General features: G+C 36.3%; 1 protein-coding gene and 1 non-coding gene across 3 annotated transcripts; both read left to right on the top strand.

Annotated features, from left to right (window-relative positions):
• The first annotated feature begins 481 nt into the window (after positions 1-481).
• CENPW (centromere protein W) lies at positions 482-9,641 on the top strand. 2 transcript variants are annotated; one of them, XM_044236837.1, is made up of 4 exons: positions 482-760; positions 7,384-7,497; positions 9,165-9,270; positions 9,495-9,641. In XM_044236837.1, exons 1-4 carry the CDS (start codon positions 635-637, stop codon positions 9,551-9,553), a joined length of 405 nt encoding a protein of 134 aa, XP_044092772.1. In that variant the 5' UTR covers positions 482-634; the 3' UTR covers positions 9,554-9,641. The 2 variants fall into 2 exon arrangements, with proteins under 2 accessions (XP_044092772.1, XP_044092776.1); XM_044236841.1 differs by lacking the exon at positions 9,165-9,270.
• Positions 9,642-11,692: 2,051 nt separating this feature from the next.
• Positions 11,693-11,795, top strand: LOC122898087. The gene has a single exon (XR_006382828.1). It is a non-coding gene; the product is annotated as a U6 spliceosomal RNA (small nuclear RNA).
• Positions 11,796-13,832: the final 2,037 nt, after the last annotated feature.

Below are 13,832 nucleotides of genomic sequence, written 5' to 3'. Positions count from 1 at the left end.
GGAACTTAACATGAAAGGGAGCAGCATTTGTTAAAAACAACAACAATAACAAAAAAGCTAGAATCATGAAAAGACCTCAAGTAAGATGAAGTGAAATTACGTAGAAGTGTAAATTGTTAGCTATTAATATTAGAAGTCATGCCCTCCTAGGAAGGCATTGAATCTTTAGGAATCCTGATAAAATAGCACAATCTTCTATGCATCTACTTAGTCCCCCGATATTAGGCTCAGTATATAGAATAAGTGTAACTGCCTTGGCATAGCAACATTTTCCACAGTTTCTCAACAGACCTGTGAAACACAGGAGAGACACAGGAGAACTGTACCAAAGCGCAGGTACAGTACAAATAGCGATTAAAGGAAGCCACGACCTTTAAGGACGTCTCAGAACGCCTACCCAGGGTGTTTCCGTGAACAGCCGGCACTCCAGGGGCGGGGCTTGCACCCTGTTGACGTCACTAGCAAGCGCCGGGCGCGCTGTTTCGGCGGCTGATTCAAACGTTTGGGCCGGGGTTTTGGGGCCTGAAGAAGCAGCGTAGCGGCTGAGTAGCTCCTGCTCTTCACTCCAGGGTGAATTCCTGTGCAGTCCCCGGAGGATCTCGGAAGCTAAGGAGGCTAGTGCCTGAGGGAGAGAATGGCGTTCTCGACCACAGTCTCCCAGAGAAAGTATATAAAACGGAAGGCTCCCCGGGGCTTTCTTAAGCGCGTCTTCAAGCGACAGAAGCCTCACCTTCGTCTAGAGACAAGTAGCGACTTACTGGTGAGATTCCGTCCCTTCTTTGGCTGGGGATGGAGCAAGAGGGAGATAAACCCCAGCTTTTATTTCGTCACCCCTAGCGAGTCCAGCTCCGTCAGGCCTACGTTTAAGGCGTTTCCTGCGATGACGTTAGGCAGGTTTGTCCTCGCCGGACCCGTCAGTTCATATTCCTGACGCTTAGTTGCCTGGGCTCCTCCTCTGAAATGTAGGCATCCGGACCTTTTTTACGGGAGGCTATTAGCCACATCATCTTAAGGGGGAAAACTAACGTTCACTTCCTGCTTATGGCTTTTCCAGGGCATCGTCTGGTACTGCGCTTAATGTACTTGCGAAAGATATAGTTAAAAGAAAAAAGTAAATTTTGGAATTCAGGCAGGGTCATATTTATTGAACGATTGTAAAAGGCATTACTGGCAGGCCTTTTACGTGTGTGCCTCCTTTGCCTTTCTCCCTTTTTTTGCGTTGTTAACCAAACACATTTCCCTATTTTCTGTACTGTAGCTTACTTATTAAAGAGCCCTGATTCAAGTTTACTTGTAAGCGGTATGCTTTCAACTGTGAATTCATTTTCCTAGACAAATAGAGCAGCTGATAGTCGAGTATTCAAGGCAAACCACGAAGACTTTGTTTATCTGACTCAGAATTCCTGCAGCATAAAGCTCACTTAATAGCCATAGCCAAACCACTGTATATTTCTGTGATGAAATAAATTCGGAGTTTTTATGTTTAGTGCCTGGAACCTATGTTTCTCTAGCAGAATAAACACTCTTTCCCTAGGTTTAAACCATAAGAGGCACCTCCTCCCTTTTGTCAGGACAGATTTTTGAATAAAGGAGCCATTTATAAGTTGGCACCTAATTTTCAGGACGTCAAGGTAAAGAATTATTGGTAGCCAGGGCACAGGGCCTCGAGAATATCTTCAAATGCATCATCTATCTGTTCTTAAACTGCACTGGGTTTTTCCAGCTCTCTTCTCTACAGCCTCCCCAAGTTCACTCCCGCCTTCCCATCTGTTGCCTGCAAGTGCAGCATTTCTCTTTTTGCTACACTACTATAGAATTGTCTTTACTTTTCCGTTATTTGGTCTCTGAAGCCAAAGCAGCTTTCCTGCAAGAGTAGCTCTTCTACTGTCTCCTGCCCTTCTTTTCTTAGGCCCTGTAAGGAAAGACAATATAGTTGATCCTTGAACAACCCTTGAATGACACCTCTAACCTGCCACAGTTGAAAATCCATGTATAACTTTTGGCTTCCCAAGAACGTAACTGATAGCTCATTGTTGACCAGAGCCTTACTGATAACATAAAACAGCTGTTAAACATATTTTGTAAATATATACTATTCTTACAATAGCATAAGATAGAGAAAAGAAAATGTTAAGAAAATCATAAGAAAGAGAAAAATGCATTTACAGTACTGTATTTATTTAAAAAAAATGTTTTCAAGGGTCAACCTGTACCTACTGTTTTGAATGCCTCACCCAATGGTGATAAAGGAAACATAAGTGAACTGGATAAGTGAAATTGATCTGAAGAACATTTTCAGGAATTTATTCTGGAGAGTTTTCATTGGAGCTTGGGTTCTAAATGGGGAGGAAGTGTACCTGCTCAGGAATATCTAGGAGAGTAACAGCTGGTGCAGGTTGTTTGGCAGAAATTTCTCAAGTAGAGTCCTCCCACATCATACCTGTCTGCCTCAAAGTGACCCATGGATATCTGGGCTCTCACGTGGGGTGGGATTGGGATTCATGGTGTGGGAAAAAGGAGTTGGGGTGTGGTAGGGTAAAGGAAGTTCTTTCTGTTGGCATCTATTCCTAGGTTGTATGCTTGTCTTTGGCTTGCACTGGTTCTCTCACTGTCTTGTATATGGCATGCCTCACCCTGGTTTTTTTGATAATGGCTTTCTGCTTATGGTTTTCTTCTTACCTTTGACACTTCGTAATCTTACCCAACAAGGGTCCCACATCATCCATAAACTTTTCTACAATTAGGGCATTCTGTTTTGATCTCTTTTTTCTGAACTTTGATAGCAATATAAGAATTACATCATACAATTAAACTATTGAGACTCTGACACTATTCTGTAAGTTTCATATGTCGTTGTGTCTCCCAGTGTGGTACGCAGCTTCTTGAGAGGAAGGAACCATATAAATCTCCTTTTTGTGTCTCTCATTATCTTTAATACAAAGCTAATTTACTTTTATGCTGTCTTTTGGTATATTGTATTTCTTCTGCTTGAAGATTACCTCATTGTACTCCACTTGGCAGACTCCAATTTCAAAATCCAGTTCAAATGCTAGCCACTTCCTGAGTCTTCCTTAATTTTAGGACCAACTTTATCTATTGTCACACATTTGTCATTAATTTCATATGGGTTTGGTTCCCTCATTGGATGGAAACTTTGAATTGGGGATATTTTGTATTTCTAATGTTCGGCGTAATACTTTGAATGTTATGAGTGTACAAATAATGTTGGGAATGTATTGTAACTAATGTGGATTTATTGTTACTTCTCATACTTTACTCTTAATTTCTTTGTGTTATTTCATAGTTCTTTTGCACCAGTTTTTTTCCTTTATTGTATGCTTTATTTGGTTGTATATCCCCAGGGCCAGTACTGGGGAGCACATCTGTTAATCTGTATAAATTGTTCAGCTTTCTTATGGCTCAGTGGGTTTTCAGATTTCTCACTGAGGAAATCTCTGGATGTTTACGATTTATGTAAAATTCAAAAGTCCTATGATGAAGGGAGGGGGAAATCAGACTGGCTCAGTGTTTTGATCAATTTACCAAATTGACTGTTAAGGAATGGACATTTCTTTGTAAATTGTGTTTTGATTTACCTTTCAAGCAAGGTGATTTTTTTTTCAGGTAAATTTTTGTTGGAATGGGCTTTTTCAAGTTTGAATGTTTAGCTGAATACTTTAAAATTTGTTTTTGTTTCGACTATTTTAATTTAAACCTTAATGCAGGTGTGCCCTGGTGGCTCAGATGATTGAGCTTCCAACTCTTGATGTCGGCTCAGGCTGTGATCTCAGGGTCATGAGGTCAGGCCACGCTTAAGGCTCTATGTTCAAAAGGGAGTCTGCTTGGGGCGCCTGGGTGGCTCAGTGGATTAAGCCGCTGCCTTCGGCTCAGGTCATGATCTCAGTGTCCTGGGATCGAGCCCCGCATCGGGCTCTTTGCTTGGCGGGAGCCTGCTTCTCTCTCTCTCTGCCTGACTCTCCGCCTGCTTGTGATCTTTCTCTCTCAAATAAATAAATAAAATCTTTAAAAAAAAAAAAAAAAAAGGGAGTCTGCTTGAGATTCTCTCCTGCCTCTCTCTGCCCTCCCACAAGCTCTCTCTCTAAAATAAATAAATCTTAAAACAAAACCAAACCAAACACAAAGAACCTCAGTACATTTGAGTGGCACCACTCAATTAACTATTTTATGGGAGAGGATTAGGTTGCTTAAAAAATTCTGTGACAGAGTAATATTAATTTGTCTCAGTACCTATGGCTCATGCTTATGAAGAGGAAAAGACTTTCCATGTAAATTAATAGGGTGAACCAAGTCTCAAAACAGTGTGGGTTTTTGTTTTTTCCCCTTTCATTTTTGCTTTTCATTTTTTCAAAATTGAAGTATAGTTGATGCATAACATAGTGATTCAACAAGTTTGTATGGTGTGCTCATCACAAGTGTAGCTACCACTACCATACAGTGTAACAGTACATTGACTGTATTCCCTAAGCTGTGCCTTTTATTCCCGTGATTTACTCATTCCAATGGCTTATTCATTCTATAACTGGAGGCCAGTATCTCCAACACCTCTAGACCCATTTTGCCCATCCCCCGACGCTTTCACCTCCATTATCCATCAGTTCTCTAAAACAGTGGGTGTGATTTATTTGGGAATGGCTAAAAAAATTTTTTTTTCGCCTAATTTGGGGAGATATGGAGAAATCTTTTGTTCATGCAATATCTGCTGACTACCTATTATGTATTGTGCATGGACTAGAGATCACTGATGATACAATGTTGGGGAAGGTAAACATAATTCTTATCCTTATATGTCATTGAGGAGGACAGGTGAGAAATTGCTTCATGGTGTATGTAGTATGTGCAGTGGTAGGAAGTTCAGGGTGCATAACTTTACATACTGGGGGCAGTTGGACTTTTCAGAGACGTTTTCAAACTAGTAGGATGTCTATAGGCAAGGTTTTATTTGAATATGGAAAGAAGTTCAAAAGACTTACTATAGAACTGTAAGCTGGAAGATGAAACTGGAAAAGTCTAGTCAAATGGGGTTTAGTATTAAGGAATTTATCTTGGGCATATCTGGAAGCTATTTATCTTTAGAAGTAGGAAATCTAGATTAATAGGAAATTATGCCATGTTATATACTGTTTTTGCTGCAATAGGAAATGGGATGTCTTAAAAAAGAATTGAATATTGATCTATGTGTCTGTTTTTGTGCCAGTACCATACTGTCTTGATGATTACAGCTTTGTAATAGAGCTTGAAGTCTGAAATTGTGATGCCACCAACTTTGGTTTTCTTTTACAACATTCCTCTGGCCATTTGGGGTCTTTTCTTGTTTCATATAAATTTTAGGATTATTTGTAGCATTTCTTTGAAGAAAATTGATGGTATTTTGATAGGGATTGCATTAAATGTGTAGATTGCTCTAGGTAGCATAGACATTTTCAGAATATTTGTTCTTCCAATCCATGAGCATGGAACGTTTTTCCATTTCTTTGTGTCTTCCTCAATTTCTTTCATGAGTACTTTATAGTTTTCTGGCACATGCACCCAAATGTTTATAGCAGCAATGTCCACAATAGCCAGACTATGGAAAGAACCTAGATGTACATCAACAGATGAATGGATAAAGAATATGTGGTATACACACACACCCACACCCACACACAATGGAATACTATGCAGCCATCAAAAAACCTTGAAATCTTGCCATTTGCAACAATGTGGATTGAACTAGAGAGTATTGAACTAGTACTAGAGGGTACTAGATTGAACTAGTACTAGAGGGTACTAGAGGCTAAGCAAAATAAGTCAGTCAGAGAAAGACAATTATCTTACGATCTCTCTGATATGAGGAATTTGAGAGGCAGGGTGGGGGGTTGTGGGAGGTAGGAGAGGAAAAAATGAAACAAGTTGGGATTGGGAGGGGGACAAACCATAAGAGACTCTCAATCTCAGGAAACAAACTAGGGGTTGCTGGGGAGTTAGGAGGAGGGATAGGGTGGTTGGGTTATGGACACTGGGGAAGGTAAGACTGATGATTTACAGACCTATACCCCTGAAGCCAATAATACATTATATTTTAATAAAAAAAATATGTTAATAAAAAAAAAAAGAATCGAATAACATGATATTACATAAAGAGTCAGAATTGGGTGCTTTACCCTAAAGTTCTTGTGAGAATTAAAGGAGACCATGCATCAAGAAAGTACCAAAGGCAGATGTCCTTCTATAGGTTCTTTATCTTATTAAATTTAAATTCCCAAATTCCTATTTTTTCCAGATATCACTCAAACATTCTTAAACATCTATAACCATCCACCAAAGATTTCTGCATAATATTTAAATTTAAAACACTACATTACCTAGTTATTTAATGTTTAGTAAACTGGGGGGAAGTGGTTGTGTGTAGTACTCATAGTGAATATTAGATGAGTATTGTTCTAACTGCAAAGAACGTGTAATATATCAATCACCAATATAGTAAAGATATTTTCTAATTGTACCCAAGTAATTAATATTATTTATCCACTTATATTATCTATTTTAATTTCTTAAAGGCCTCAAAGATTAATAGTAGATGTAATTATTTTGATATGCTGGATGACAAGTAACTTGACCTTTATACATATACTTTTCACTTCAGGAAGGTTAACATTCCAGTTACTAACAAGTTTTTGAATAGATGTTTTAAATTAAATACCTGGTTAAAAAATCTTAAACCCATGATTCGTAGAATGAGATGATCAGCCTTACGCATTTTTGATGTTTTGCTTTTAAATTTTTTGGGAAATTCCATTATAAATTTAAATTTATTTGGAATTGGAAGCAAGAATATTTGCTATTTAATAGAGTCCTACCTAAGCTTTGTAATTATGCTTTACAAAATGTTATTGTCTATGGACTTTGGTCAGCCTTATATATAGCCTTGGTTTATGTATTCCTGATACTAAATCTCTTTTGTATGGAATTTAAATTGGACTTAAATTAAATCAAATCCTGGTTACTTTAAATAAAAATGAATTGACTTAAGCACACTAATAGATAGTTTGGAATTAATAAAATAAAAATTAATAAAATAAAAATTTTGGAATCTTTTAAAAAATCATTATTCAAAGCATCAGTGTTTGAAGTTTAAAAATCCTTTTGAGGGTGCCTGGGTGGCTTAGTCAGTTAAAGTGTCTGCCTTTCAGCTCAAGTCATGATCCCAGTGTCCTGGGATCTAGTGCCATGTCAGGCTCCATGCTCAGTGGGGAGCTTGCTTCTCCCTCTGCCTGCCTCTCCCTCTGCTTGTGCTCTCTCCCTCATTCTCTCTCTCTCTCTCTCAAATTTAAATAGATAAAAATCTTTAAAAAAATAAAAATCCTTTTGAATTTTCTCTTAAAGGTGCATCTGAATTGTTTACTGTTTGTTCATCGGTTAGCAGAAGAGTCCAGAATGAATGCTTTTGAGAATAAGTATGGAATCATTAAAAAGGAGCATGTACAGGCTGCAGCAAAGGTAAAATCTTCCTTTTCTTGAGTAAGAATTAACTTAAAAAATTACCATCTTGTATATCAGTTCTGTCTGCTTTGGATTCCTTATTTAGCTTTGTTGACTGATATTTCACTTCCCCACCCTACCTCAGTTATGCTGGCATCCTGGTATAGTTAACAACAGAATTGGCATGGATTAGGCCCAGAATGCTAACCAGTTGTCAGCTGCTATTTTCCTTGCAGTGTAACTCTTACCTAGGTACAGGGGAATATAGGCAGCTGCCTATAGCTTGGGATGTGTGGCTTTTTTATGTTAATGGGTTTAATTATGGAGATTTTCTTTTTCTATAGTATATATTATGGATTTCTGATGGGAAGATTCATGGCCAATGCTTTATCGTTACTTAAGGGAAATGAACGTTCGGCTGTTAAACTGCATGATTTATAGTAGGCTATATACATAGTTGAGAAGGCTTATCACCTTGAAATTTATGAAAACTTCTTGATCATTTTAAGTTTTTCTAATTACTTGTTTTGAGGTGACTTATGATATGTCATAAGTCATAATGAATTATGAATCAAATCATTTATATAAACAGAGAAAGTTGCTTCTTACTGGTATTTCTATATAATGTAAGAATATGATACCTAGGATAGTTTTTTCTAAATATGTCTCCAAGATTATTATTTTCATTTGATGTTAAATGAAATCAAATTTATGGCCCACCACAAAAATTTTGGGGGGTCAGAGAAATTGAATAGTCACAATGTTATATAGAGAGCTTGTTTCTAAAATAATATATAAGAACTTGGCAACCATGGTTGACTGGTGGGTGATGTGGGAGAGATACATATTTTTGACAGTCTACTTTGTGGACTTTTGTTTAATTTTTTTTAAATTTTGAAATAATTATAGTCTCACAGAAGATGCAAAAATAATAGAGTTCCCATCTGTCTTTTATCCAGTTTTCCACAATGCCATCATCTTTATATAACTATAGTTATGTAAAGTTATGAAAGTTTATGAGAAACAGAGGTAAAGAAATTTGTTGAACTCTGTTTAACTTAACATAGTAAAGATTTGGGTACATAATATACTCACCAAATTTGAGTATGTTGTACTTCTTTTTGTAGTGCTCATGCTAACATGTAGAACCAGAGAAGTACAAGTACTGGCCTGGGATATAGACCTATTCAGAGGTCTCTCTATGGAAGCCTAGAAATTGCATGCCCTAGTACTTTTTTAGGGGCTTCAAATTTGCTTGTGTTTCAATATGTTTCTAGACTATTAAAGGCAATGTAAGTATTTTTTTTTTTTCTGCAGGTAAAAGTAAGGCTAAGAGCTTGAAGAGTATATGTGTATATTTTAAATTTAGGGTTTGTTTTTATTATAGGTGTACTTAATAGTTCTTTAAAAAATTTCTGGATATATTCTGGTTTACTGCTTCCGATCTTTTTTAGCTAAAGATCTGGTTTTATTTTATTTTCTCAGGGGCTATATGTTTTGAAAATTGTCTACTTAATTTGTTTTTTTTTTTAAGCATATGATGACTAGTCTTTGTCTCTAAATTGATAGAATTCTAGCTCAAATATAAGAAATTTGGTGTTGCAATGGATTTGTATTGCTTTATAGTTGTTAATGCCTGATTTATAATAGGATTTTGACTTTTGGAAAATTATTTAACTCCCTAGATTACCAAATTGTCTACAAACTTCAAGTTGGGAACCACTAATCTAGGTACTTTTGGCTTACATTTGAAGAAATTGACATTCAGAAGTTACTATAAGACCAGATTTTGTGAGTTGCTTGTTTCACATTTTTTGAGAGAAGTGGACTAGTTTAGGGGGAAGTCTAGGACCATTTATAAAGTAAAACATTCCATAATCACCTTCCAAACTGGGTTTTATAAACTCAGACTCTTGCATATTATGCATGTAAGATGATTGAACTTTTTGTCCAGGAATTCTGTTTTATTTGCCTTGGGTATAATATGAATCTTCATTTTTTTTTCCCCCTCACAGGTAATTCTAAAGAAGAGCAGAGGTTAGAAGTCAAAGAACCCATTTTGAAAATTAAATGATGTGTTATTTTAGATGGTAACAGACTGTGAAAGCACTTTTTACGAATCAGCTAAGATTGTTTATTATTAAAATATTGACTAGTTGAGGGATGTGTGTATTTGGTCTTTTTTTTTTTTTTTAACACTGGTACTGGAATATCTCAAAAACATAGGACTATTTAAATATTTTTTTGACGAATTGTTTCATTCAGTTTCAGTAGCCTCATTTTACTTCATTTTGTTGATATTACAAATGTTTTACATAACAAAAATGACATTTTACATATGAAGTAGTTTGAAGAGATGTGTTAGAATTGTTTATAAGGATTTAGATTTAGTTACAATTAACTATGGAATCATTTTAATTTCTGAAGAAAGACAATGTGCAGTCAATCTAGGTACCAATTTTAACTATTTAATGCTGTCGCAAAAGCAATGCAGTTTTTACTTTACACTATTATTGACCTTTCTCTAGTGCTCGCTTCGGCAGCACATATACTATTATTGACCTTTCTCAACTAGAAACATCAGCAAGGTGTTTTCAAAACCTGCTTCTCCTTCCAAGTCAAAAAAATAATAGAGGAAACTGATTTATTTTAAGTAGATTTAATAGGTGGGTGTTTCATTTCCCCTAAGGAATCCTTTAGAAGTTTATTGTGTATTATCTGATAGTTATTTTTACTCCCCAGTGGTTGCATCTTAAATAGTTATAATACTCAAAACAGGAATTTGATATTAGCACTGTGTAGGTGTAATTCTGTACCATTTTATCATGTGTAGATTTGTGTAACCGCCACTATAGTCAGGATACAGAATTATCACCAGAAATTTCTCCATCATGCTGTCCTTTTATAATTAACACTTAGCCTTCTATGGACACCCCTCCTCTCCAGTCCCTAAGCCCTGGCAACCACTAATCTCTTCTCCAGCTCTATAATTTTATCATTTTAAATGGAATCATACAGGTAATGACTTTTGGGGATTTTTCTCCCTCTCCCCCACTCAGCATAACTTCCTTGAGATCCATCCAAGTTGTTGCGTGTAGCAGTTCCTTTTTATTACTGAGTCATATCCCTTGGTATTTATGTACCACACTTTCTGCAGATGTCTACCCATTGTAGGGCATTTTGATTATTTCCAGTTTTTGGCTATTATAAATAAAGCTTCTATGAACCAATGTGTACAAGTTTTTATACAGATAAAAGTTTTCATTTCCCTGGGAAAATGCCTGGGGGTGTGATTGCTGGGTTGAATGGTAAGTTTATCTTTACTTTTTAAAAAAGAAATGACCAAACTGTTTTGCAGAATGGCTGTACCATTTATATTCTCATTAGCAATTTATGTGAGATCCAGTTTCTTCACATTCTCATTCTCATAAACATTTGGTATTGTTATTTTTTATTTTAAGCTGCTCTGATGAGAGTGTGTCTCATGGTTTTTTCCATTTCCCTAATGGCTAATGATGTTGCACATAATTTCATATATATTTCTCATCCATTTTTCCTCTTTGGCAAAATGTTTCTTCATTTCTTTTGACTTTTTTATTTGGATTGTTCGTTTTTACAGTGTTGAATTCTAGGAGTTCATTATTCTAGGTTGGGTCATTTGTCAGATACGGGGTTTGTGATATATATGTTTTTCCTGTTGTCTTTTACCCTCTTAACAGGGTCTTGTGAAGATCAAGTTTTTAATAGATGAAGTCCATCTTAATTGGGTCCCCGCATCCCCTTTTCATGGTATTGGTGTAATGTTTGAGGACTCTTAATCAAGTCGCTGGTCCTGAAGATTTGCCCTCTTTCTCTCTCTTCCTTTCTTTTTATTTATTACAAGTTTTATAGTTTGTTTTACATTTAAGTCTGATTTATTTTGAGTCAGTTTTTATATGAGGTATGAGGTCAAGATTTATTTTTTTTGTCTGTGGATATTATTTCAGCACCATTAGTTTGAAAAATACTATTTCCTCCATTGAAGATCTTTTGCACTTTTGTCGCAAATCTGTTAGTCTTACTTGTGGGACTTTTCCTGAATTCTCTGTTCCATTACTTTTTCTCAGTCTCCACCAATAATACATAGTTTTTACTACTGTGGCTATATAATCAGTCTTGAAATCAGATAAAGTGATTCCTCTCACGTGATTCTTGTTCATAATTGTTTTGGCTCATGCTGGCTTCCGCAGCATATATACTAAAATCAGGACCATGCAGAGAAGATTAGCATGGCCCCTGCACAAGGATAATATGCAGATTCTTGTGTTCTGGTTTTTAAATGGCTATCTGAGACAGACTTAAAAGCTTGTTGAAAACTGGTAAGGAAAAAAATTGTTTTGGCTCTTCTAGTTCCTTTGCCTTTCCATATAAATTTTAGCTTGCCAGAATTTTAACAGGAATTGCATTAAACCTGTATATCAGTTTGGGCAGAATTGGCATCATGACTTTGTTGAGGCTTCCAATCCATGGGTATAGAATGTCTCTGTTTATTTACATCTTTGATTTCTTCATCAGTGTCTTGTAGATTTTACTTTTTGTCATTTCCTTTTTGTTTAGAGAACTTCCTTTTGTTATTCTTTTAGGATAGGGCTGCTGGTGATAAATTTTCATTTCCTTCATCTGAGAATGTCTTGATTTCCCCATCATTCCTGAAACATATTTTCACTGGATAGATAATTCTGGTTTGACGGTTCTTTGTACTTGAAAAATGTTTTATCATTTCCTTTCGGCTTCCATGCTCCTTGATGGGAAAAAAATCTGTAATTAGTGTATTGTTTCTCTGGCTACTTTCAAGATTTTTGTGTTATGTCTTTGTTTAGGTTTGATATGATGTGCTGTGGAATGGATGTCTTTGCATATATCCTGTTTGGAGATTACACTGAATCTGGTTTTTGTTTGTTTGTTTGTTTGCTTTGTTTTTGACAAATTTGGGAAATTTTCAGTCATTACTTTTTTGAATACCTTTTAGCCCCATCTGTCTTCACTTCTGGGTCTCTAATGACATAAACGACAGATTTTTTTTTTTTTTTTAAGTTCCATAAATTCCTGAGGACCCTTTTTTGGGGGGGGGGTGTATATTTTCTCATCGATTAGGAAATTTCTATGTTCTGTCTTCTAGTTCACTGGTTATTTCTTCTGTTTCAGTATTCTGTTGTCTCATTTTTTTTCCCAGTTATTAAACTTTTTAGTTCTAAAATTCCATTTGCTTTTGCTTTATAACTTCTGTATATTTGCTGAGGCTTCCTTTTTTTTTTTCATTAAGTGTATTTGTAATTACTCAAGAACTTTTATGATGGGTGCTTTGAAATCTTTGATAATTCTAAAATCTGTACCATCTTGGTGTTGAAATTTGTTTTTTATCATGAAATTTGCATCTTGATTCTTGGTATTATGCGTGATATTTTTACTGAAACTTGGATGTTACAAGACTGGATCTTATTTAAATCTTTTGCTATCACAGGACTTTTCGGGCACCATTCTAGTAGATAAAACATGGTACTGCCTTGTTACTGCTGGTGAGATAGAAGTCCAAGTTCTCTACTTAGCCTCTGTTGATGGCCAGTAAATGTGAAGGAAGGAGCTGTCTCTTATTATTGCTGGGCAGAGGGTGGGAGCTTAGGCTCCCCACTAAGTCTTGCTGATACCATCCTGGTTGGGAGAGGGAGGAGTCACCTTATTACTGCTATTTGCATGTATTCCACTGATGTTGTAGGAAGGTAGTCATGTTACCCTTGAGCATTGGTGAAAAGTCCCAACTTGACTAGTCTCCAATACTACGCAATGGGGATTATAAGAGGTGTTTTCTTTTTGTTTTTTGTTTGTTTGTTTGTTTGTTTTTACTGCAGCATAAGTATGAAATACCAGATTTCTTATGAGGTCTTCACTGACTGTGAGGGTATACCCTTATTACTGCTGAGTGGTAACAGTTCTGCCTTTCCGTTTCTGATCCCTGCCCAACAACAAGAGGATGAAATTCCTTCTCACTGCTAGTTCTTTGAGGATGAAATTCTGGGCTCAGGATGAAATTACTACCTCCTCACTTGGTCTTTGACACCACCCCGATAGCAGGATTTAGAAAGCTACATTATGTCTCTGCAAAAATAAAAGTCTAGGCTGTCTACTTGATGGTTGCTGAAGGGGGTGGGGAATGGAGGCTGCAGTTTTTATCTGTGCTATTTGGCTGGAACAGATTGGTTATTGTCTAAAATTTTCTGTTTTGCTAGGATTCCCCCATGTTTTTTTGCTTAGAGAAGGTAGTTTTTTTGGAGGGTTTTTCAGTTTTCCCCCTCATCTGTGCTTATTGATGTTTCTGA

This window comes from Neovison vison, chromosome 1 (genome assembly GCF_020171115.1).
Source record: "Neovison vison isolate M4711 chromosome 1, ASM_NN_V1, whole genome shotgun sequence".
NCBI lineage: Eukaryota > Metazoa > Chordata > Mammalia > Carnivora > Mustelidae > Neogale > Neogale vison.
Note: the sequence above shows the minus strand (reverse complement) of the source record. Positions and strands in the feature narration are given on the sequence as shown.

Excerpts from the sequence above, each read along its gene's own strand:
- CENPW (XM_044236837.1), top strand. The coding sequence starts at position 635 with ATGGCGTTCTCGACCACAGTCTCCCAGAGAAAGTATATAAAACGGAAG. Across the intron at positions 7,498-9,164 it reads ATGTACAGGCTGCAGCAAAG|ATTACCAAATTGTCTACAAA; the intron begins GTAAAATCTTCC and ends TTAACTCCCTAG. Across the intron at positions 9,271-9,494 it reads TTACTATAAGACCAGATTTT|GTAATTCTAAAGAAGAGCAG; the intron begins GTGAGTTGCTTG and ends TCCCCCTCACAG.